This window comes from Symsagittifera roscoffensis, chromosome 2, assembly GCF_963678635.1.
Source record: "Symsagittifera roscoffensis chromosome 2, txSymRosc1.1, whole genome shotgun sequence".
In the NCBI taxonomy this organism is placed as follows: domain Eukaryota; kingdom Metazoa; phylum Xenacoelomorpha; order Acoela; family Convolutidae; genus Symsagittifera; species Symsagittifera roscoffensis.
Genome location: NC_087063.1, coordinates 45,836,056 through 45,862,648, shown reverse-complemented (window position 1 = coordinate 45,862,648; position 26,593 = coordinate 45,836,056). Strand labels below are relative to the sequence as shown.

Sequence of the window (26,593 nt, the reverse complement as noted above, 5' to 3'; positions counted from 1 at the left end):
GTTAACAAAACGAGAAAAAATGAGTTAACTTTGACTGAGACACTTTTTTCCAGCAATCAGTTCTTGATGATCAAAATCATGCCACGATGAAAAAGAATCACTCTTCAAAAGAGTATCATGGTGTATTTAATCATATATGGCAAATATTAATGTCAAAAGCTTATTTAAACCAGGTGTTCGAAAAAGTTTTCCGGATAACAATACTTCGATAGTCTTGGAATGGAATTTTGCCGTTTGAAATTCCAATTAGAGAGAAGTTTTGAAATTCAACGAAGTCTGTTTCGCATAATTTTTGACACTTTTTCACACTTTTTTGGTATTCATGTCCTCTGTTTTTTTAATATCTAGATTTCATCAGTCTTAACAATTTCTCAAATAAACCGGATTGAAAAAAATGTGCATCAGTTTTTAATATCTCTATAAGTCATAGGAAACACTATACATTATAACAGCGTCTGTTTTCGCTTTAGGAACAAAGAAGTTACAGAGAAGAACAAATCGCATCTTCCGTACTTTCACCTGTCTGTGAATCAGCTTTTAAATTGAAATGCAGGATGAGCATTGAAATATTTCATCCACAGTTAAAAAAAGCGCATTATTATAGCTCATCTAATTTTTTCTGCTCACATTCTTATTCATGCGCCGTATTGTTTATATTTTCTAGTTCGTCGTAACCAATATTTAAATGCAACTTTCTTTTCAATTTTTTTTGTTCAATTTTGAGGTATTTTAAGACTACCTAGCACGCACACAAATTTTAAATAAGAACTGATTTAAATAATTAATTTTTTATCAATGACAACTTTGTGTTCCCGTCCAAGTAGTTGTTTAAAAGGAGGCAAAACGGAATGCAATGCTGCTTCATATACGAACACACTCAGCCAAAAATATAGCGACGCTTTTTATAAATCGAGTGCGAATTTTTCAGATGGTAAAAATTCGTCATCAACGTGTTATCGAAACACACATGAACGCGAGCATCGATCTGTAAGTACTCCTCAACCTTACCCGAGTGAAATTACAAATCACTCTAAAAATCCGGAAAACTTTATCAATCAGTGTTCAAAAACCAGCGCAGATAACGCCGAGCACCAACGTAAGGCATACACGGGCAGATGTGAAACTTGTAATAAAAATAATTCGTGTCACAATAACTGTGGCTCTTCTGACGTGAACAAAATGAGTTTACCCGACCAGCAGGCAAACAGCCTCCCCCCGTCGCCTGATTTCTACGACGAACACTTCAACAAATACAGTAAGTACCCTGAATCGACTTATTATGAAAAAAGTTTATTGTTCTGACCATTTAAAAAATGAGTCAGCAGGAGGAACTTTGTATTCGGGTGTGTTTAGGTTTTTTTTGTTTTCCACGCAAAATCAGGTACGACAAATAATCATCGGAATAAGTCGAGTGATTAATCAGATTAAACCTTTTCAGTCGTGATTCAAGCGACATTAAGATTTTTCAAAAAATTTCCCAGTGTTGAGAAACCCTGTTTGAAGTTTTGTATTTTTCGTCTAGTTTCCACCGAATAAAGCGAATAAATAAAGAGATGATAAATGGTCAAATAGGTCATTTAGGCTAAAAAAATGATTTTCTCTAAACGAAACTAGTTTTGAAAACTTTTTTGCCATTGACCTAACAAAAAAGTTTCCGCAAAAAAATTTCAAAATATTGCAAAAAAAAAGAAAAAAAAATTGATTTTTTTAAATTGTTTTCATTTTCTTAGTTTGCTATTTTTTGAAGGCAACTGTTGTCAATTATGCTTTGTTTACTAACTACTTGCGCGTGTGTATGGTATTTTCATCAATCCACGCGCAATAAAAAACGACATCAATTTGAAAAATTTTTAATTTGAAGAACATTTACTTGCAGTTTCTATGAATATGATCGGAACATTCTGTGCTAGTCTTTTTAGCATATGGTCAAATTGACCGTATATGATTAATCAATTAAATTTCGTTTTATCTCTATATTCTTATACTCTGCTCATCATTTCAATTTCTGCTCATCATTTCAATAAAGACTATCTATTGGGTTCGGATTGGCCAAAAAACGGCCAAGAGATGAAGTGAACGGCCTTTGTGCTCAAAATTATCAAGGAAATGAATAGTACTCTCTCCATTCTAAGGGTCGTTTCATTGCAATGAAGTTTTATATCCACATAAAACAAGGTATGAGTCGTTTTTTTTTTTCAAATTTTTCAGCTTTTTTTGTTAAAGTTTTGCAGATACCATTGATTCAATTAAAACTGACAAAAAAGTTTCAATTGGTATTTTCATCAATCCACGCGCAATAAAAAACGACATCAATTTGAAAAAATTTTAATTTGAAGAACATTTACTTGCAGTTTCTATGAATATGATCGGAACATTCTGTGCTAGTCTTTTTAGCATATGGTCAAATTGACCGTATATGATTAATCAATTAAATTTCGTTTTATCTCTATATTCTTATACTCTGCTCATCATTTCAATTTCTGCTCATCATTTCAATAAAGACTATCTATTGGGTTCGGATTGGCCAAAAAACGGCCAAGAGATGAAGTGAACGGCCTTTGTGCTCAAAATTATCAAGGAAATGAATAGTACTCTCTCCATTCTAAGGGTCGTTTCATTGCAATGAAGTTTTATATCCACATAAAACAAGGTATGAGTCGTTTTTTTTTTCAAATTTTTCAGCTTTTTTTGTTAAAGTTTTGCAGATACCATTGATTCAATTAAAACTGACAAAAAAGTTTCAAATATTTAGTTTTTTTATTCAATTTTCCAGTTAAAAATCATATTGAAGTATCTGCTCGAAATCATCAATAAAGCCAAAAGAATAACCTAAAAATGCGCTCACATTTCTTCCATTGAGTCAGAAGAAATTCCATTTTTTTCGAATATTTGTTCGCCATTATCCCCCCCCCCCCCATTACCTATTTAGATTCCACTCACTTTTTAAGTTGATTGGGGTTTTCTAAAACTCACGGTCTTAGTGTTCATCACCAATAAATAAACTTTGACCGTTTCAAGTTTTTAACTAAAAATTTTGCCTACTTTGAGCACATTTTCCATTTATTCTGCTAAATCTTTGGAGAGAATTTAAGTCTTAAATAGGGCAAAAGATTGTCAGATAAAATAGCAAAAAAAATGGTCCCGTCCCATAAGAAAATTCGGACCCTCAATTTTTGATTAACATCATAAAATTCCAAAGTTTCAAAAGTTTTTCCAAAAGTTTTTAAAGAATGACTTCCTTGCTAGAATGGAAGGATGTTACGCGACTAGTATCTTGTCGTTGAAAAACGGTTCAGTTTCAAAAGCTATAAAGACTTCTCGTTTCACGGCGAAACCCTGAATTTTTCGACTGCCTATCAAAGTCTATGGAGTATTGTTTGCTTTGAAAAGTTGATGAAATTGAACAGCTTCGAAAAACAAAACATTTTGAGATTTTTTCAACCATACCTCAAAAACGCATTGTGAACCAAAAATTTTTTTAACGAGAAAAAAATTTAATTGGCCAAAAGTATGCTTCAAGTCAATTTAGAACAATTTAAAAGACGGATTAAGTCTCCGCCTTTGATAGCACGAATATAACACGCGCTAATTGTCCAACATTAACCGAATTGGCCCTTTTTAGACCCCCTATAATTTTACAAAAATAATGCAGGTCACTTATCCTTGTCTTTTTATGCTTGAGCTCAAGACACTGTTTTCTTTGGATGAAAAAATCTACGAAAATTGCTAGTTCAAAAGTCGATGCTGAAAACAAACCACGCAGAGCACAAATATTGCGTATTTTTCTTCAAAAGTCGGAATGATTAGTGGAACAAAAACACATGAAACTTTTTCGGCTGAGCATGAAACATTTTGAGCATGATGTTTTGTTGGATTAATCGGGTTCGAAAAAGATGCATGCACTAGTAAAAACCTACCGCTAGATACGAACTGTCAGAAGGTTATATGAAGCAAAATTCACTCAGTGTTAAACAAAAAAAACGGGTTTGAAATTTTGATAGAGTGAAGCGTGTTAAAATCGTTTGTTAATTGAAAATCATTTTTCGCGAAAAAATTTGTTTTTCTCCATGAAAGTAAGTTTTTGAAGTTTTTAATAAGCGGATTCCTGAAAATGAAAATTTTCAAAAACCCTTCAAAACAAAGAAAAATTTTCAAAATTTTCTTGTTTTGTAATTCAATTTCATACAGACAGTTTTTGTTGCTTATGATTGATTTACAACAATTAGCGGTTTTCGTTTTTTTCCCTCACGTTACGCGCAAAAATGAGCACAAAAGAGAAAAACTTTTCAAATGGACGGATTTTTCTCTGATATTTGCGCTGCTATTTGTGTTCGTTTCGAATTATCTTTTTGTTTGGATCTTTTTAACTATCCCCCCCCCCTATTTCGATTTCAGAAATTTAACTTTGGCTGCCACATTTTCAATAGCTTAAGACAATTTTCAGAAAATATTTATAATTTAAAATTTTTATGTAAGCATTATATAAATAGTTAGTAATACAAATATCACGAGCGCGCGAAAATGAAAACCCACTTAATTGTTGACACTTTTGAAATGCATATTTTATACAGAAATGGTTGTCAAAAATAATACATGCATAGGGGGGGGGGGGGGGGGGGGGGGGGAGATAGTTAACAAGATCCAAAAGTGGGGGAAACAGTTAAAAAGAAGCGTTTGTTTTTTTTTGCATTGAATTTTTCAGAAAGGTAAAAAGTGATTGAAAAAATTATGAATATATGACAAAAATTATGAATATATTGACAAAATAAACAGCATTGAGTTAGCTAGCAAGGCAAAATTGCTTGTCAAAAATAATACATGCATAGGGGGATAGTTAACAAGGTCCAAAAATAGGGGATATAGTTAACAAGATCCTTTTATTATTTTTGCATTGAATTTTAAGGGGGGAGCGCGCGCCGAAAAAATGCAATTTTTTGGTCAAAATTTTCCTGAAAGTGCCTAAAAATGCCTTTTTTGGCATTTTTTTTCAAAATTCCCGCATCGAAATTTTTTTTAGTGCTTTGGGAGAGCTCAGAAAATCAATTTGGTCGACCTAAAAAAAAAGGTCGACAAAACTTACTTTTGAAATTTGTTTAAAAATCCGCCACAACCCCCCCCCCATCGAGAAAATCCTAGATCCGCCCCTGCATAAAATAAATAATAATTTTCTTATAAAAATACGTGTTTTTGTCTTAATAATGGACTCAACCTTTCGCCTTGTAATGATGTTTTGTTACACAACTGCCTAGAAGCGTTTCGTGTGCTGTTTTTTTTTTGTTTTTACCATTATAATTTTCTTATAAATCGAGTATTGGCCAAATCCAGTATGGTCCTGTTGTAGTTTTCCGAATTTTGATAAATGTAAGCTGATCTCGACCCTTCAGCTCTGCTCGGGTCAAATTAAGTGGTGTACAAATGCACCTGCCTGTTTAAGCTGCAAAAACGGCGCCGATTGTTCTGCTCTCAAATCGTAACCAGCTTACCATAAAAGTAACCGATGATTTCCTTACACGCTTCATTGTGCTGTAATAACCATACAAATCACTCCCTGTCGTAAAATGCCATCGCAGACTTGAAAACCAAAAAAAAACAGCAAAAAAAAACAACTATTGCCTTTTTCTTGGAGTATTTATTATAATTTTATCCTAGTAAAATAGTAGTAATACACTAGTTTTCCAGCTAGTTTCAAAATGCGAAAGCAAAAGCGGTCTAATTCTCTTTCAGCTATGGACAGTACGCCTCCTTCAAGCAGCGGAAAAGTGTTCGAAATGAACAACCATCACTACGATCAAAATAGCCCAGACGAGAAATTTGCCAGTCGAAATTTAGATCACCACGAACCGCATCCGGTTTTCGAATCGAATTCATGCCAAGAAACTTCTCGGAAAATGCATAATAGCTCGACACAATATCGAAGCCGACCTCAAATTAATAACCATTTGTCACGACTGCGACAGCAGAATCATGAAAAGCTTCAGCCATCAAGTCCGGAGTTTGCACAGTACCTGAAAAAGATCAAATCCTTGTCATCTGGATCCTATCCGACGTTCCAGAGGAGTTCCAGTGCCGTTAGAGTCCCCAGGCAGACCATGAATGGACCTATGGACCCGGGTGACTTCCATGGGATGAGGAATGGATATATGGATGGGGGAGATTATGGTCATATGGACTATGGCCCTCATTTCCAGAACAAATCAATGCAAATGGATGACTACTGTCAGGTTAGAACAAAAATGTCGAATTAACTCAATTTAAGGTGCCTTAAAACATGCGAATGATGGATGCGTGCGGTATAGCATCAAATCCCGTCGTTGATTTGGCTATCTCGGATGAAAAGGAAAAAAGCAGGCAAAGACAACCATACAAAACTTGAAACAGAATAACTTTTTATATAATACTATTTTGATGAACTATTGATGTTTTTTTCTGCATTGCTCTTTTGATGTTTTTTTTGCTTTGCCCTATTGATTGCGGCAACGTAGATAGAAGCCTGAAGAACACTCTCATGCAATATCTGAACGTAGAACTGGGAGTGCGGTCTGTATTTAGACAACCGCGTATTCATACTCGTCAGTAAGCAGACAAATTCTATATTAACCAATCAGAATCGAGATGAGAAAACAAACTTACGAAATAAATAATTATTAATTAACCATTTCTTTCTTGTCTTGATTATGATTGGTTAATATAGTGTTTGTCTGCTGGACTGACGAGTATGAATACGCTGTAGTCTGAATACCCCGCACTGACAACTGACAACTGACAGAAATGATTTCCGGTCGATTTAAATTGATTTTAAATCGATTTTAAATCAATCCAATTCAATTAACCATGTACATTTTACAAACTTAAATGGATTTAAATAAAAAACTTTAAATCTGAAAATTAAAAAAAAAATTTAAACGAAAATTTTAAATTAATTTCAGTATCTAAAAAATCGATTTAAATCGTCTTGATGGATTTTCCGACTCAATAAAATCCACCCGAATAACTTTTAAATCCATCAGAATCTCACTTAAATCCATTTATTTAAATCTAAAATTTAAAATTGATTCAAGTGTCTAAAAAATCAATTTAAATCGATTGCGATGGATTTTCCTACACACTAAAATCGATTTTTTGCAAACAAAGCAAAAATAAACATGCTATTTAGAAACTAATTGAAATACTTTAATTTTGATTTTTTCAATAGATGTTTTAGCCAGATGTTTTAGAATTCAAGAAATAAAAAAAAACATGTTAATATAAATCAGATTTTGAGCTCAAAACTATGCAACGAAAATCTAGAAAATCAGATTTCGTGCATTGACATATGTAAAAAGTCAAGAAAATTTTCAAAATAAACCAGATTTTGATCTCAAAAATATGCATTGAAGTCATAAAAAAATCAACATTGAAAATCGGATGTTGGGCAAAAACCCGGGTAACGAATGAAGAAATTAAAATAAAATTTAATACTGATTTCTGAACGTTTTCTACGCAAGTAAATTGCGTATTACTTGAAACCAGACAACAGAAAAACAAGAAAAATTAAGAAAATCGAAGAAAAGATGAAATTATCTTTTTTTAAATAAAAAGTACCCGCACTGACAGAAATGGTTTCCGGTCGATTTAAATTGATTTTAAATCGATTTTAAATCGATCCAAATTGATTAACAATGTACATTTTACGAACTTAAATGGATTTCAAAGCGATCTAAAATCGATCTTTTTTGAAAATTTTGGATCGGTTTAGGTGTCTAATTTAATCAATTTAGAGGAAAAAATTATATCTGGTATAACTGATGGGTGGTGGGGATAAGAATTGGGGGAGAGGGATTGGGGGATAAGAATTGGGTGGGGTGGGGGGGGGGGGCTGATGGTACGGTGGATCTTGTTTTCACAAGCGTTTTAGTCATTTTTGGTATCTATAACGACACGTAACAAAAGTTTTCATTTTTTCTGTCATTCGAAAATTTGAAGAAAAAAAGGAGCGAAAAAAAATCGATTTAAATAGATTTCATTTAAGGTCATTTTTAAGATCCATTCGAATCAATGTAAAATCGACTGAAATTGATTTTTTAGCGCTTAAATTAAATCGATTTAAAACGATTTAAAATCGATCCAAATCGATCTGAAGTTTTCTTTTTGATTAACTTACTTTTTTACAACTTAAATCGATTTCAACTTAAACTATGCAATTAAATTATTGACAAATCACCAAACGCAGATAATTTTTTGCTAGTTCATGGAGTGCGTTTAAAAGATTTAAAATATTTTCTTGAGCAATTTTTGCTCACAGAAGTCAAATGATAATTGAGTAAAAATTTTGTTATAGCTGAAGCTTAATTGCTTAAAGTTTCATTGCTTTAAAAACTTGGTATTCAAGACCTGTAGGGTAACTCATTTCAAGTAATCATTTCTTGAATTCGGATTATGAGGCCATAATTGTGCATTTTCTGAATTGTAAACGGGTTCTGCAACAAAAATTCTCCTTTTGTTGTTCTTTTGTTTTTTTATTTCCTTTGATCGGTGTTTAAAGACTTGTCATAAAAATCCAGAAACATACAGACACAAAATTGTGGATCGAGTGCACAGTTTACCCTCGTAATGAGTCCAAAAGTGAACGTATTTAATTTTGGCCATCTGATAAAACTTGCTAGAAGCTAAACGTAGAAATCACTGACTCCCAGCGAAGATGAAAAATTTAAAAGAAAGTAAGGTTAACTGAATGCAGAAAAAATTCTGACAAAACGAGATGAAAATTTGTTTCAATTTTGCTCACGTAATTGTTGTTTTCTGTGCGTGTTGTGACGAAAAAAATGGAAGGAAACATGATGTTTAATTATATTCGACCGTCACAGTAAAACAAAAAAATTAGTTTTTGTCAAAAAATGACTAGAAAAGAAAACAAAAACAAAATTTGAAAAAGGTTTGTAATTTTCGATGTTTTTATTCCAAAATTGACTCTAAAACCTTCAAAACGTAAAACTAATTGTCAAGGCTCAACCTTCTACAAGGCTGCTCGATTGTTTGAAAAACAAAAAACACTGAAATACAGCCGAATACAAAGTTTCTTCCTATTTTTTAAAATATCGGAACGAGAAGCTCGCTTCAAATCATCATTTTCTTTATTTGAAAACCTTAGCTGAAAAACAGCCCCCTGAAGGTTTGCAATCTTTTTTTACAAAATTTGTTGTTGCAAAAATGTAACAAAAATGTTAGCAAAAAACTAGCTTGATGATTACCTCGTCAAATCTGGTATAAAACGTGAGCAAAGAAATAGCTTAATGAATAATTCTTGAAATCTTGAAAAGATCAGCACCGCTCAAAGTTAGTATAAAACAAATCTAAGCTTAAAAAGGTGTAACAAATATCATTACAAAGCTAACAATGTTTTTAAAAAAGTTTATTCCAATTTCCTTTAACTATGATTTCTCCAGTTTTGATTGAGAGTTTTCTTGGAGTCAATTTATTCAGCAAAACTGGAGCGACGAAGAACTCGCTTTCTAGAACTTGTTGATTGTAAATATGATTTTCAAATGTAGAACTCTTTCATAATAACTCACTGACAGTTGTCTGGAAATTGAAATTGCCTTCAAAATTTTTCGTCGCTTCAAATCAATTTTTTCGTTTTAAGTTCATGTAGCACGTTTAACTAAAATTTTCTTTTGTGGGATATATTCTCCTCATTTGTTTTTAAACAGAAAAAAACTAGCAGCTTTGAGTCTCATTGATGGTGCTTCTATATTTATGCTTTACACTTATCGTTTTTTATGAGATGTTACAAAAGAAAATTCTTAATTGTTTAAATTTGAAATTGAGTTCGTACAAAACACTATGATTTTGCTCAATACTTCTGCTTGATTTAGATTCACATCAAAATAGTTATATATGTAATCAAAAACGCTATTCGATGTTTATTTATCAGCGAAACCTTTCGAAAATAGTTTTTGTTGCATTTCAATGGCCATTGAATGCAGTTTATAATATTTTCTTCAGCTGTGTCGTTCGACAAGCAATATTGTTAACTTTTAATTTTTTAAACATTCAATTTGTTTTGTTAAGGTTCATTAAACTCTTCTAGTTGTAGGAAACAAAGCCAGGGCAACTAAAAAGTTTTCGTTCAAGCTCTTCGTACCATTTGTACCTGATGCTTTTTTCGTTGGATATATTTTCCACATTTGTTTGTAATCCGAAAAAAACTGAAACTTTGATTCTTATTCACACTGTTTCTGTAAAAAAGCATGTATGTGTTAAATACCCTATTTTTTTTATAAATGCAACCTTTCAAACATATATTTGTTACTTTTCATTGGCTATCCCATACATTTTAAAAAGTTTTCTTTTTGCTGCTTTGTTGATCGACAAAAATCATTGTTTCCTTTTTTTGTTTTAATCGTTTTGATAAACTTATATTCATTTTTTTTATAAGCGATTACTCCTACTTTTTTAATGAGAAATTTCCTTGATCTTAGCAAAGCTGGATCAAATTTTGATCACATTTTTGAAAAAATTTTTAAATTGAAATTTAGTCGCTGATTCTTTCAAAGTAGTAGCAGTTGATTAAGATCGAAATTATATTGTTACTCTGACAGTTATCTGGAGAATAAAATTGTCTTCAAAAATCTATTTTTTTAAATTACGGCAACGGAGGAAATTATACACTGAAACCATAACTTAAAATTTTTTGTTATAGGTTTTTTTCTGAAATTGATCGGAAACACTCTTGTATATAAGTTCAAACATCGCATACGTCAATTTGATGCTAAATTCCAACAGAAAATTGGATTTCTAAAATGTTTTTATGTCACTTTTCAAGTGAACCAAAAAAAGATTATATGGAACTTCAGTTAAAAAGTTTCGCTTGCAATTCGGATTTAAAAAACTACGTTTTGAAAAAACCCGATTAGGAAAAAAATGGATCTGAATTGATTCCCCTGTTTTTATGCCAACTTTCTTTTTGTAAAGTTCTAATTCTTATGTTTCAAAGCTTTGTTTGACTTTGAAAAAAATGTTTTAATACCATTTATCCACGAGGGAAAGGACCAACATACGAGCTGTACTCGAGCTCATCACGGCGAACCGTTGTTGTGCCCCTGCTTAAGAACTACATACAATTTTTGATTATTTTTCTGGGCTGGCAATTATTCGGGTCTTCAGCAGCTTTGTCATTTAAGGGCTTTTTCATTTCCAAATAACTATTGTTCAAGCGTAGTTGTAAGCCATCCAAAAGCGATTCGGTTTGTTGCATCATCACAATGAGTTCTAAATTAATCTTGACCCTTCAAAATTGGTTTGATTTTTACCATCTGAATTTTTTTTGCAGTGATTTTTTGGTTTTAATTTATGATGGCTGAAAATAAAAGCTGAAATGATCCAGCTGTTAAAGCAATTGCAGATCAGCGGGATCAGCTCAATTTTTCTCTAATTGTTTTATGGTATCATAAAAAATGATCATAAACAGAGCACCTTTCATTTTATTCATCAAGTATTGATTACCGAGTCACAACAGCACTCTAACAACTCAATATATTTGTCTTTGCAGTTCAATTTTGAACATATCTCATTTCTCGTTCTATAATGGTCCGCTAAATTATGTTTTATAGCTAGGGCCTCTTTTATCGTGCAATTGTATCATCTTTTTTTTCCATACGTTTTTTCCTACATGAATTGTTTATTTAAATTTATGGGAGTTACCTAATAAAAACGTGCTGTGTCTCAATTAGAAAAAAATTAGAATTTTATCAATCAATCGAAGATAATAAAACTCACATTAAACACTTCTTTGAGAAGTTCTCTATTCAAAACATGCTATCAAACTTCAAGAAGTTTTATATTCAATTACATGCTTTCATTAGTCATTTTTTGTGACCAATTTATCAATTATGTTTATTTCAACTTCTGTTAATTGAACGATCTTCTTTCAAATGAATCAATAATACATAACATGGACTATATAGATCTGCAGGCAAAACCATGATGACATCGCGATTTCGCCAGCAGTTCACCTGCTACTCAAGAGCCGTAAACTAAGAACAAAAAGCACAACTCATAACAACCACAAACCATTACATCAACCTCTGCTTTTCCCCTGTAGTCCGTATTACTCTTATGTTTTATGCATGGCACCATTGCAAAATCCCAGGACATAGCACATATAAACTAGACCAACTTCCAATTATTGGTGCCAAACGGTTTCCCTTTTTCCTATTTATTAGTACCACCGGTTAGTTTTTAGCCGTGAACAAAATTCGAGCTTCAGCCAAACTGTCTTGATCAACGAAGTAAAAAGTGCACATAATTCAGAAAAGCGAAACATTCTCCTCTCAAGACGGAACTGAACGCAACGTCGGAACTTCAGGTTCCAAGGAGTCCCAGTTTTTGCTGCAGCTGTCGAGCTAAAGATGTCAATTTGAAAGACCAAATTCCATATCCACATTCCTTTCCTGTTGTTGAAAAGCACCTGGAAAACTTAAACCAGGCTTTTTGCAAGCCATCATCAAGAAAAGAATCTACATCTGCTATTCAAAGCTATTTTGATCCGTTTGATGGTGATAGTTGTCGGCTGACTGCCAGAGATTTATCCTCCAGATTAGAGTACACTTTAGATTTGGTCAGAGAAATGTCGGAGAAAACCCAGAGTTTTCTAAACAGCCATTCTATTCAACAAGTCCAAACGAAGAGTTCACAGAACTTTGTTCATAAAGAAACTTCGACTATGGAAAATTCCGTTGATAATTTTCACGATCGAGACGAGGGCAAAATTGAAAGTGGAGCGAATAGACAATCCTCTGGTTATTACTGTGCTGGGGGTTATAATCCTGTTTATAGGAGTTATTCAACTAGAAGTTATAGTGTCAGAAACGGACCTGTCGATACGGTTCGATCTTCAAAGTTATCGATTTGTAATTTTTTCGGTATACATTTTGTTTTTAGAAAATTAAAACAAAACTTTTCATAAGTTTAAAGCAATGTTTTCAAGTTCTTAATTCTCCAAAGTGTCGCAAGTTTGAAATTTCAGTTGAAATTTTAATATTCGAGAATCAGTTCTATAGATACAAATTATTTTTTCAATTATTGTTTTTTGTTAATCTTGTTTCCAGAAACCCTACTCTAGACTGTCTGGTGGTGGTGGTCTGCTCTCCGACACTCCATCGCCCGGTGGCGGTGGTGGCAGTGGACTGTTGAACGGGGCCTCTTCTGGACCTGTTGGTGGGTATGAGTTGGACTACGAGACCATCCAGAAGCAGAGGAGGGAGCTGCAGTTGTTGATCACTGAGTTGAAAGACAGAGACAGGTAAGCTCTGTAATTTATGACGTCACTTGTGGTCATGTCTGTACACTATTGGCCTTGCATTGACAGAGACCTGAATGTTCATAAGAGTGATCATTACAAAAATAACTAACAACTTGCAGGTCGGTTTGACCTCCAAGATAGACAACACTTTTACATTAGGGAGTTGAATGAGATGGTGGCCAGTCACAGGAGACAGCTGGAGGCCTGGGAGATGGACAGGCAGAGACTGCTCAGTCTAGAGGCCAGGTGCACCAAATACGAAGGTGTGTACTCAGATGAGTGTCGGAAACCTTTTTTTCTGAAACACTAAAAAGCCTATTCCTATAAAGTTTTCGGAGAGCCGCTAAAAAAAATCAATTTTTTTTTCGTTTTAGTTTTAATGCGTTATTTGGATCGGTTGGCCATGAACTGGTGGGTATCTTAACGTAGTAAAAAATCTGTTCCCATTTCAACTCGGCGCTGTTACAAATTGATTTCGTCAAAGTTCAAAACTCAAAGAAACAAACTAAGATCTTTTATGTTTCAAATTGGAAGATGTCCAATGGTATATTAAAACTTGCTTCTCTTGTAAAGAATGTGGTTGCTTGAACCTTTTTTTATCTTTCCTTATCTGCAGGAGAGCTGAGTAGGAAGAATGAGCAGATTAAGCAGTTGGCCAATCAGGTGAAGGTGTGCGAGTCGCAGGAGGAGGCGAAGCAGTGTGAGTTGGAGTCCATCAAGATACAGCTGCAGAACTCCGTAGACGAGTGCACCTCCAACGCCACCAGACTCCGTGAATTAGAGGTACTGACTACATATATTTTTTTCTTTTTAATTAATAATAGGATAAAGATTTAATGATGTTTTTGAATTCTTCTGATTCCATTAAAAGTAAAATAAACATCAAAAGTTCTTTCAAATAAAGAATACTTGCGGAAAATTAAAATTAAAATATTCAAAAAAGAATGAAAACTAAAGGGTTGATTATAAATAAAAGAGGCTAGGCGAAAAAACACTAGTCATAGTTTCTTCTCGTCATGCACTTATGCGACTCCGTCGAAACAGCACTCTTCTTCACTGCATGTTGTGTGGTTCAGGATAAGAACAGCCAGCTGAACAGGAGTGTGCGTGAGATGAGTGGCACCCTGGAGGAGTTGGAGGGGCGGGAGAGGGAGTTGGTGGGGGTGTTGAATGAGAAGAGTGCCGAGATAGAGAGCATGAATGCAGAACTGCTCATGCTGAACGAGAATAGCCAACAACAGGCCACCCAGATCAAGGTCAGAGTCTGGTAATTTTATCTGGATTTGTAAACCATAATTTCTTCCCTCACTTAATTTCGTCCCACTTTAATTACTGAATCAATTACTGAACCGCGAAATATTGAGGAGAAAAACGTGCCAGTTTTGCTGTCTTTTGATAATTGCGATTCTTTTCTGTGCTAGCAGTGTTTATGAATGTGTTGCAGGACCTGGAGATCAGTGAGCAGAATCTGAAGAAGGAAAACAAGGAGTGGAGGGAGAAGGCCATGGATTGTTCAGCCGACCTGTCCAGCCTCAAACGTAACAACCACTTGAATACTAGTGGCATGAAACTAAATTGTTATAATCAAAACCAGTTGATCTTATCAATTGTAATTATATTATCAAGTTTCATCGTTTTGAACCCAAAAAGATTGGTTGATTCAAAAAATATATATATCGCTAGCAGTCCAATTTTTGAGAGAGGATTAGTTTTTATATCTAATAGCTCGAATCTTGAACAATTAGTTTCCTTGACATCATAAGCTATTTCACTCCACGAAACAACATAGAGTTCATCGAACCGTTATTCGCAGTCAGGTTTTTTAAGGGTTCAATTTTTAATTGCGTTTTCAGCGGAACTGGACAAATTGCTGGACAAGAACTCGGAGAGTGAGGCGAAGATTCTAGAGTTGCAGTCACAAGTGGACCTCCTACATAAAGAACTCTCACTCACAAGTAAGCATTTACTGTTTCTTCAGACGCTTCTTCAGTCTACATCTGAAAAGAAAAGCAAGCTTTTTCACGCTAGCCAAAAGCCCGGATCGAGGTGCTCAATCTATGTTTCGACTTTCTCGACCAAAAGTTGGTATGCTTCGACCGTCTCGACCACATTTCGGTATGTTTCGTGATTCTCGACCAAATTTTGGTGTGTTTCGGTTGTCTCGACCCAACAACAAAGTGTTCGACTTAGCGATAAGCAAACTTCCTCAAATGATTCATGCTGATTGCAATTTTCGGATGGCGGTCTTTGCAGTGCACATTGATTTTTTTTGCTCTCTTTCAAATTCAAAATTAGTTAAAATCTTCGAAAAAAGTACTATATTTTAAACAACGCTAAAAATACTTAATTCAATGACTTTTTTGTTTGCTTTTTTCAAAGTTCTCCGTAAGGTACAATAACGGAAACTCGTAGCCCATTAATTTCGTTTGTTACATAGGTTTACCGAAAAACACTACCCTTACAGAAATAGTTTTTTGCTGATTTTTAGAATCTTTGACTGTATATACCTGAACACCACATACAACACGTCCAAAATTATATGACATTATTTGTCGAAGTTGGTTTTTTGAATATCTCCAAAATAATTTTCAACCACTAATTACGATTTTTTTGTTCAAATGTATACATTTTATACACTATCTGAAAATTTTTACATGCATCAAAATGAAAAAAAAAAAACGAAATTATTCTAATATTGATTTATATCTGTTATTACGGTATAGAAACAATTCAAAGTGCTTTTGGTGATTTTTTTTGAGTTTTAGGAAAAAGTTTCTATCTTCAGAACTTTTTTCATAACAACGCTGTAAGATAGCGGAAACTTCCTACAAATCTCATGACATTTTCTGTAATAGGGAAATTTTTGGAGATGGTCAACTCCGGGCGGACCTATGTTTGGACTTTTTTGACCGAAATCGGATGTGTTTCGACTTGCTTCTCGACCGCGGAACTTCAGTCAAAAATTGCACGTGCTCGACTCTCAAAGTCAAAACATAAGTCGAGCACCTCGATCCGGTATCCAATACTACAGTTAAAAACGTCGAAGATGAAATTAAAAATAATAGTTTGTGTATAATGCACGAACAACAGATAAAAAAAGAGTTTGAGTAAGTGAACGAGTTCACAATTCTTGTATCGAAGATTTTTTTATTGTCTGTTGTGGGGCAGGAGACAACGGATAGGGGATTGCTGCTATTTAATTGTAATTTTTTTTGTTTCAAAGCCAGGTATTTTTAATGAATTCATAATGAACTCAAATGTGATAAAGATATTAAATTGTCCGAATTATATGAGGTTGATGACTTTGTGTTGAATCAGATGAGCGTGAGCGCCGTAAAGACCAGCTGATAGACTTGCAGAGGTCGAAGCAGGAGAGGACGGAGGCGGAGTTGTCTTCTCTCAGACAGATCACAGAGAGACAGCAGAAGGAGATAGCAGTGCTGGAGAGGAGTCTCCATTCCGCACAGGACTTGCTGGGGGAGATAGAACTCAACTCGGGGGCAGGAGGGGGAGGAGGAGGCGGCGGGGACTCGTGAGTAGGGTTCTGCTCAATAAAAGCATAAATATTTTTGTATAATTTTTAAAATTATAATCGTGAAGTGAAACGAAGTTTAACAAATCTAATCAACGTATGAAAATTTTTGATTTAATTTCACAAATCAATTAAGCCTCTGAAAATGGTTGATTTTTTTGCTGCGTGTTTAAATATCATCAAAAGTCATTTTGAATCCAAAATTTTGAATGAAATGATATTGAACAAGTTTGTTAGAGTTTTCCAAAAAATGAATGGATTCTAAGGAGATAATCAACTTGAATATTTTCAATGTGTTTCAGCAGATCGGAGAGAGAAATGTCTCAAGTATACGGGGTTAGTATTAATATATCGTTTTGAAAAAAAAAATATTCTATAACTTTGTCGACCTTTTTCTTAAGTCGACCAAATTGATTTTCCGAGAACTCCCAAAACACTATATAGACCCCGTTTTTATAAAAGTTTCTGCATTTTTTTGAAAATACTGAAAAAACGGGTCAATAAGGCCGTTTTGGGCTCTTTCTGGAATTTTTTGACCAAAAATTTGCGTTTTTTGGCGCGCGCTCCCCCTCAATTTAGTATATTTTGTCGCTGGAAATGGATGTCATCAATTAATACCAAAAGGGGGAACCTCTGGTTGGTGATTTTTTTTTTGAAAAAAGTTTAGTTTCGAAAGTATGACGTAGTATTTTGTTTGTGTTTCAGGAAGATGGGTTGTTAGATTGTGGTGACCTAGTTATAAATCATAACTCAAACTCAGTCTCTTCTTCTGCTTTGCCTCACAGCAGCTCCGCCTCTGGATCCTTGATGAGCAGCAGTGCTACCGGGACGCACCACCACCACCACCACGGCAGTATTGCTCACTCTTTGCGAGGTTCCGGTGGCGCCACCACCAACAAGAAAAATGTGACCTTTAACTCTTTTAGAAACAAATCAGAAAACAGCGATTAGTCCCAAATCGACTTCTAGCTGACCTCTCACATGACCTTTTACTCAAGGTTGAAATATGGTCAAATTGAGGTCATAAGTTTGTATATCAATCCATTTGTCGTTTGAAATGCAAGTCGTTGAAATCATTAACTGTTGCATAGAATCCATTACCTTCATACATTGCATAATTGCATTTGACGATAGTGGCAAAAATTCAGCTCCCTAGAACTTCAATTCCCTCCATTATTTTCGAACAGAAACAAAATAGCGCGCCATAAATTAGAGTTAAAATTTTACCCTAAATTTGAATTGTTCCCATGTAACTTTTTCACTGCTGAAATTCACAATTTCGCGAACACAATAGTAATTCATGCTTTTGCAATTATTTATGCAGTATTTTACCTGCAGTTATTTCCCTAATTTACTTAAATTTCAGGTGCTCTGAACAATCGGTTGAATTTTATTTCGAGTGAAAAAAAACATTAAACTGTGAATTTATTATCTTCCATTCCATCATTGTACATACTTTTGTTCATACTTTTATAGCGGCAAAAACAATCCTGTTAAATATGTGTAAATAATCGCCTTGAAAATTGCTTCTTTGTAAGTCTTCAAATGATTTTTCATTCGTACATATCTTATATTATTCCGCCCATTCGTTTATCGGTATGTTAAAGTTATTTAAAAGATGGTTCACGAATTCAATTCGAAGTTACTGTTTTTAAAGCAGAGGTCAAAAAATATTTGAATTGTCGGACGACCCCTCTCAGGGATTCGACCCCCTCACAAAGCAAAGAGTCCCCATTTACGACATCCATTTCGGCAGAACGACCCAACATTTTTTGAAACGCCAATTCCAGGTCATTTTGAGGGGTAGCGCGCGCCAAAAAATTCATTTGTTTTGTCAAAAACTTCTTAAAAAAAATGCCAAAAAGCGGCCGGAAAATCTTGTTGTCTTTATTTTGTTTTATAAAGAACTCGGAAAAACATTTTGGTCGACTTAAAATTTCGGAGAAACAATTTGGTCGACTTAATAAAGTTTGTAGGACCGTGGTGAATTTTTCCTGGTTTAAGGGGCCTTGACCCAGGCAACCATCACGGATCAGGATGCGCCTCGAATCACCGAATTTTTGAGTGAAAACGGCGAGATTGAGCCATTTACACGGATGGACGTCGATACAAAAAATATGTCTATCATACAATTTCATATTTGGAGTGTATGGAAAAACTGCTAGTCATACGATTGCCATAAAAAATATTTTATAATAAACATTTTTCTATTGAAATTAAATATTCAAAAATTATCTTAAACTGGTTTACAATTCTATTAAAACACATTTGTGACAGTTTTAATTAGGTGAAAGTAACTGCGTTATCAAAAACTTTACGAAAATTTAGGGAAATATTTTTTTTCTTGTTTTTTGGACACACACTCAGAAATAATAAGAATCATTCAGTCTTGAACGTTCTAGAAAATGTTTTTAAAAAAAATCCGAAACTATTTAAACACAATGAACTCGACTCAACTTCAAGGCTAATCAGTACCTGTCCTTTTAGCTTTCAAAAACTTTACGTTTACAGGGTCATATCAGTCTGAAAAGAATCAACTGACTCTGAAATCTCCGTGCTTAGAAAAATCTAATTTTTTCAGAAACCGACTCACGCTAATTTGTAGTATTTCAATGTTTTACAGTTCAAATCGCTTGCTTATAAGAATCTAAACTTTTCACGGGAGATTCGGTCTATTAAATCATTTGAAATACTCTAAAATTAAATAATTTGAATAGCTTGCTGAAAAAAAAATTACAGAATTATCATCAACCTTTATGAAAGTTTTTTTTTTGAAATAATTTGAAATATTTTAAAACTTCATCACTTGAATAGTTTGTTTAGAAAAATTGAACAGCTTGCTGAAAGAAATTTACGTTTTTACGAACCAATTTGCGCTATCAAATAACATGAAATACTTCATTATTTCAAAGTTTCAATAGCGTACTTAGAAAAACTTGAAGTTTTAACGAATGATTCGGTCTATGAAATAACTTGAAATATTTCAAAGTTTTAAAGCTTAAACAGTTTGGTTAAAATAAGTTTAGTTTTTTACCAAATGATTCGGTACATAAAATAACTTGAATTATGTCAAATTATCATAGCTCGAGGAGCTTGCTAAGAAAAACTTTAACTTTTCACGAACCAATTAGCGCTCTTGAATAACGTTTAAAAAGTTCAGAGTTTTAAAGCTTGAATAGCTTGCTTAGAAAAACAAATCATTTTCTCAAACCGAATCGGTCTATGAAGAGTTCAAAAAATTTATGTTTTTGTAGAGGAAATAGCTTACTTGGAAAACTTAAACATTTTCATAAATAATTCAGTCTAAAAATAACTTGAATTATTGCAAATTTTTGTAGCTTAAATAGCTTACTTAGAAAAATTTAAAACTTTTAACGAATAACAATCCAAAAATTTCAAGTTTTCGTAGCTTAAATAGCTTACTTAGAAAAATTTAAAACTTTAAAAAAATTTAAAACGATTAACAATCCGAAAAAACATTTGAGTAACTGCAAACTTTGTTAGATTGAATAACTTGCTTAAAAACATAATTTTTTTCTAAGCAACTCAGTCTATTATATATCTAGAAGTTTCATATTTCAAATAGCTTGCTTAGGTAAACCTAATTTTTCACCATTTGATTCGGTCTATAAAATATTTTGAAAGACTTCAAAACATTACAGCTTGAATATTTTGCTTAGAAAAACTTGAAATTTTATAAACCATTTCGTTCTATGAAACAACTTGCATTTTTGCAAATTTTAATTTTTGATTAACTTGCCTAAAAAAGATATGGATTTTCTGTCAGCAATTTAGTCTATGACTTAACTTGAATTGTTGCAAAGATTCATAGCTTAAAAGTTTCATATTTTAAATAGCCTGCTTAGGAAAATCTAATTTTTTCACTATTTGATTCGGTCTATAAAATAATTTGAAATAGTTCAAAACATTACAGCTTGAATATTTTGCTTAGAAAAACTTATATTTTTATAAACCATTTTATTCTATGAAACAACTTGCATTTTTGCAAATTTTAATTTTTGATTAACTTGCTTTAAAAAAATATGGATTTTCTGTCACCAATTCAGTCAATGACTTAGCTTGAATTGTTTCAAAGATTCATAGCTTAAAAAGCTTGTCTCGAATTGATGGTTTTTATCAACCAATTTGGACTCTGAATTGACTTGAAATTTAGCAATTTTCATAGTTTGTTTAGCTTGCTTCAAAAATTCGGCTTTTCTCTAAGCGTTTCAGCCTATGGTATAACTTGAATTCTTTTGAAGCTCAATTAGCTTGCCTCAAAAAATTTAAATTTTTCTTCAAACGGTTCAAAATATGAAAAAACTTGGATAAGTTCAAATTTTCATAGCTTGTATAGCTTGCTTAGAAAAAATTCAACTTTTCATGAACCGGTTGCAGCTATGAAAAAACTTGAACTAATTCAAAATTTGATAGCTTGAATAGCTTGCTTAGAAAATGTAATTTTTCAAGAAGCGATCCAATCTATCATTAATCGTGAACTTTCTTTAAGCTTTAAAGCTTGAACTGATTGCCCTAAAAACTTTAAGGCTTTTAACAAGCAATTTGGTCTCTGAATTAACTTGAAACATTGCAATTTATGCATTTTTTTTAGTTAGCTTTCAAAAAATTTGGCTTTTCCCTGAAGTATTTTAAAAAGTTATAGAAACTTAAAATTTTTAGCAGCCGAGTCTATAAAATAACTTGATTTATTGTAAGTTTTCATAGCTTGAATGGCTTGCTTAGAAAAACTTTTTACGAACCAATTTGCGGTAGGAATTAACTTGAACTGAATCAGTTTTCATAGCTTGACAACCTTGCTCATAACTTCGTAGTTTGTAGAAGTTGCTTAGACAAATTTTAAATTTTCCCGAACCCATTGGCTCAAGGAAACAGCTTAAAAATTTCAGTGTTTTATAGATTGAAAAGGTTGCTTAAAAAAACCAAAAATGTTTCAAACCGAATCAGTCTTTGAATTAACTTGAATCATTTTAATCATTGATAGCTTGAATAGCAGGCTTAGAAAAACTTGATTTTTTTCTTAGTAATTCAGTCTATTACATAGTTTTAAGTTTTTGTATAGTTTCATAGCTCAAATAGCTTGCCTAGAAACATTTAAACTTATCGCCAAAGAATTCACTATATGAAACAACTTAAGTTATTTCAAGCGTTAATAGTTTGAGTAGCTTGCTTATAAAAACTTCAAAGTAAGAAGAGCGAATCGGTCAATAAAACAACATGAAATTTTTCAAATTTTCATAAACTGAACACCTTGCTATCTGTTATAAAAATTCAAAATTTTCATAGTTTCAAAGCTCAAATAGTTTGTCTAGAAAAATAAATTTTTAACCAATTGATTCAGTATAAGAAGTATTTAGGATTGTTTCAAAATTTTGTAGCTTGAAGAGCTTGTATAGAAAAACTTCAAACTTACAAGAGCGAAGCGATCTATGAAAAAATTGGAAGTTTTTCAAAGTTTCAAAGCTTGAAAAGCTTGCATAAAAAAATTTTAGTTTTTCACGAACCAATTAGCGCTATTAAGTCACTTGAAATAATTCAGACTTTCATAGTTTGGATAGCCAGCTTAGAAAAACTAAGAATTCTGTCCAACCAATTTGGTCCATGAATAACTTAAAATTTCAAGTTTTGTAGTTTAAATAGCTAACTTTGAAAGACTTACTTTTTCACGAAGCAATTCAGTCTATCATATAAGGTGAAATGTCTCCAAGTTTCAAAACTTTAATAGCTTAATTAGAAAAAGTTAAAGATTTTGAGAAACAAATCTATAAAATAGCTTCAACTACTTCATACTTTTTAGCTTGAATAGCTTGACATAGAAAACCTAATTACAGCTTGAATATTTTTCTTGGAAAAACTTAAATTTTTAAAAACCATTTTGTTCTATGAAACAACTTGCATTTTTGCAAAATTTTATTTTTGTTTAACTTGCCTAAAAAATAGTCAATGACTTAACTTAAATTGTTTCAAAGATTCATAGCTTAAAAAGCTTGCCTCGAGTTGAAGGTTTTTATCAACCAATTTGGACTCTGAATTGACTTGAAATTTAGAAATTTTCATAGTTTGTTTAGCTTGCTCAAAAATTCGGCTTTTCTCTAAGCGTTTCAACCTATGGCTAAACCTGAATTCTTTTGAAGCTCAATTAGCTTGCCTCAAAAAATTTAAATTTTTCACCAAACGGTTCTTCTAGAATGTAAAAAATTCAATTTTTAAACATTTTTCCGTTCATTTTTTGGAGCAACCGAAAAGAAGTGGACGCTCAAGAGTCAAACTTTATAGATAAGGATTCGTAACTGGATTGGATCTATACTTAGCGCTAATGCTCTTTCCGAACGGATCAGGAACCGTTTTGGATGAAATAATCCTTTCATTTTGGCACAATGCTTATGGCCCTCATAAACATAGACAAAAGGTTGAGACCAATTGTCATAGGCAACACGCTAAAACGCGTCGCGTCTAAAATCCGCTGGAAGCAAAATCCTCTGAGCGATGAAGATATTTTGAAACAGGTGGGGTGTGGCATCAAACCAGGAACAGAAATAGCTGTACTAAAACTAATTGAGCGCAACGACAATCCAAAATGCACTGCTCTTTCAAAAGTGGAATTTAAGTTGCATCTAACTTCTAATTAGAGAAACCATGATAAACAGTTTTTTTTTAGAATTATCCGGTATTGTACAAATAAACCCATTGCGCGTATAAAAAAAACTTAGCTAACTTTTTTCTGGAAGATCTATCATAATGCCAGAACGCACAATTCTACTAGGCAATCCTGAAGCCCTAAACCTTTTTCGGAACCAATTCAGACACTAGTAAAACAGTTAGAGTCATAAAATAAGCATAATGTGTTAAAAAGATGGAAATTTAGCCGACTACTATAGTCTAGTAATCCGAGAAAACATTTTGAAGTTGGAGCAAAATTACGGCTTGAGCTTGAAAAAAATAATTTCAGTGTTGAGGACAGACTATGAGTACTCATTACATATCAGTTTTAATGCAGTTTTGTAAAGTATGCCACAAGTTTGTTATACAAAAAATCTCTAAGGCAAAATTTGCCGTAAAGAAATGCGATACAAAAAAGTTAAGGAGCTTGAAAATAAATCTCGGAGAGCATTCAAAAACTAGATGCCTTGTATGGTTTTTACTTTCTGAAAAACTGCTTCAGCATGCCAAATCTCTTGTATTTCTAGCGTACGAGCTCTTGTTTTTGTAATATGAGCTTAGGTTTGCTACGAAGGAATGCTAAGAAGTTCGCTATGCGAGATCTCTAAGAAATAAATTGAATCATCAACAGTTCTTACAATCAGTTCTCACGGCAAGCAGGGGTGGCTGGGGTGTTTCCCGCTCGTTTACTAATTTCAAGAGCTTCATTAGCCTCAGCTGTAAAAGCGAAAAATTCACTAAGTGAAGTTTTTTGATTGGAGCTTGTCGATGGAACTTAAAACGTTGCGATTAAACAGTAGTTTGAACTTGGAAAATTTAAAATGGCTCCAGAAAACGGAATCCAAAAAAAATGGAACAGCTTCAATTTTTGACAGCAAAATTGCACCCATGAATTTGACACTCGTACTGACAGACGGAAAAAGTTTTCGCGCGTTCCAAGATAGATTTGGCTCCTAATGGTTAAACATCTTTCTGTGAAAAACAGAATCGCGAATGAATGCCGCAACAAAGTTGAGTTTATCTTCTACTCACATTCCTTCTGTTTCAGAACCACAACACCTCTCTATGACCGATCAGAAGCGAATATACAGCAGCTCTTGAGAAAGTAACGGCAGTAGACTCCTTTGCCCTCAGCACGGAAGTTTTTTTGAGCAAGCTTTGTAAGAACCTAAGCATATCTAGATAGATAGATAGATAGATAGATAGATACTTAAATTAGTTATAGAATGACATCTATAAATCGTAATAAGACAGAACAAAATTAAACTATATGTCATGAAGTCTGCGCAGCAGGCGATAAGGAAATATTTTCATTTGCCTCTCCATCTTACAGCGAGCGATAGGTGGATCACGACAGCGCAGGTTGTTTGCTGAGTAGGTAGAACGTGTCGGAACTAAATCAAACAACATATGATCAGAACCTCTTTGGAGGATTGCATCGTAGAGTTTTTGGTCAGCTCTTCTAATAGTTGCAGATATTGGTTCGTAAGTATCAGTAACGCCGAGCCTTATTGCACGTCTTTGAAACAAATTTATCTTCTCTAGATCTTTAACATTTGAACCACCCCAAACATTAATGCCATAGTAGAGCTTTGGGAGAATAAAAGCACGAAACAAAATAACAAGTTCGTCCTTCGAATAACCGATTTTACCAAGGCGCCAGATTGAAAAAAGTATAGAATTCAATTGTTTAACAGCTTTGTCAATATGCTTAGAAAACCAAATTTGGAGTCAATCGTAAACCCCAGCACTTTGAAGTCATCAACAACCTCAATGCCCTCAACCATATGTATGAAATTATGCCACTACGGTTGAAAATAATACGCATTTCCTTGGAAGATTTTTGAACATTGAGAACAATTTTTTGCGTCAAATTGATGACAGAGCGAACTAATAACTTCCCGAGCATTGTCAGCGCTATTGCAGCCAGCTACAAGGGGATTGTTATCGTCAGCATAAGTTGATAACGTGGTGGAAATATCTGAAACATCAATATCATGGGTAGAGCCATTGTTAAGAGGCGGACCAAGGACAGTGCCCTGAGGGACACCCTGATTAGTATACAAAACAGAACAGTTTAATCCAAGCCATTGAGAGAAGTATAATGGGCTCTATTTTGCAATAAGTTAAAGATTACGTTGACAACCGCAGGATCGACTACTGGGACAATATTCATTACTCCTTCTATAACACTCTTGTGGGAACTAGTATCAAAAGCTTTTGACATATCTAGAGAAAAGAAGCGAACATAATCATAGTTTTCACAGAAATTCCAGAGATGATGTTGCAGCCTAATGAGCATACAGGAGGTAGAAGAATGTTTACGAAAACCATACTGGTTACGTGTAAGCTATCTGTTATAAGGGCCTTGCAGATAGTTCTGGTAAATTAACCTTTCAAACACTCTGGACATAACAGAAGTAACAGAGACAGGCCTCAAATCCTTTGGCTGCTTTGGAGACGAAACTTTTGGCAAGGGAGTTATTTTGTAAGCTTCCAAATCTCCGAGAAAAAACCTTGTTCAAAGCACAAATTGAAGATATGACAAAAGATTTCGGCCAAATTGTGAGCATTGTCCTCAAAGATCCAAAACGGCAGAGCGTCCGGGCCAGTAGCGGTGCGCTCAATGCGTTTCATGGCACTAAATATTTGCACGAGCGAAAACTGCGGACCGTCATTTGTATTCTCCAAATAAGTAGGCTTGAATGGGCCTCCAGAAGCAGTGGAGATGCCATTATAGTACTGTTTAAGCTGCTCAGCCAAAAAAGCACGGGCGATCTGGGGCTACTTTATTCTTATTCAATAAAGTATTCACACGCTGCCACCAGTTTCGACCACTAGAATCAGAAAAGGCACGTTTAGTAATTAACATACGAACTTGAAGGCCGACAGCATTTGCCTCCACAAGTTTACCTCGATGTGTATGTCGATGTTTCTTCCTTAAAAGATAATTGATAACCGGAGTCATGAAAGGTGGATCCTTTGAGCTAAGAACAACACGTTTCAATAGACAGGCGACCTTATACAGATTCAGAAGTTCGTTAGAAAGTTCCCCTAACAACACATTTGGATCTTTGTAATTAAGAAAATAACGTAAATCATGG

At 33.7% G+C, this 26,593-nt stretch overlaps 2 protein-coding genes across 5 annotated transcripts in view; one reads left to right on the top strand and one right to left on the bottom strand.

Moving 5' to 3' along the window:
• LOC134840748 (COP9 signalosome complex subunit 2-like) overlaps positions 1–26,593 on the bottom strand; it is a 545,309-nt gene that overhangs the window by 499,471 nt on the left and 19,245 nt on the right. The gene's annotated exons all lie outside the window — the stretch shown is intronic.
• Positions 607–18,422, top strand: LOC134839370 (coiled-coil domain-containing protein 62-like). Of its 3 annotated transcripts, none has more exons than XM_063854897.1 (11): positions 607–1,255; positions 5,725–6,221; positions 13,086–13,279; positions 13,439–13,542; positions 13,896–14,062; positions 14,356–14,535; positions 14,724–14,817; positions 15,133–15,234; positions 16,598–16,811; positions 17,117–17,147; positions 17,517–18,422. In XM_063854897.1, exons 1-11 carry the CDS (start codon positions 796–798, stop codon positions 17,760–17,762), a joined length of 2,289 nt encoding a protein of 762 aa, XP_063710967.1. In that variant the 5' UTR covers positions 607–795; the 3' UTR covers positions 17,763–18,422. The 3 variants fall into 3 exon arrangements, with proteins under 3 accessions (XP_063710967.1, XP_063710965.1, XP_063710968.1); XM_063854895.1 differs by having other exon boundaries at positions 17,114–17,147; XM_063854898.1 differs by lacking the exons at positions 607–1,255; positions 5,725–6,221 and adding an exon at positions 11,917–12,862 and having other exon boundaries at positions 17,114–17,147; positions 17,517–18,420.

Bases quoted from the DNA above. Each gene is read 5' to 3' on its own strand.
- LOC134839370 (XM_063854895.1), top strand. From the start codon at position 796: ATGACAACTTTGTGTTCCCGTCCAAGTAGTTGTTTAAAAGGAGGCAAA. The intron at 13,280-13,438 runs GTAAGCTCTGTA...CTTTTACATTAG, and splicing joins GAGTTGAAAGACAGAGACAG to GGAGTTGAATGAGATGGTGG. The intron at 16,812-17,113 runs GTGAGTAGGGTT...AATGTGTTTCAG, and splicing joins GGAGGAGGCGGCGGGGACTC to CAGATCGGAGAGAGAAATGT.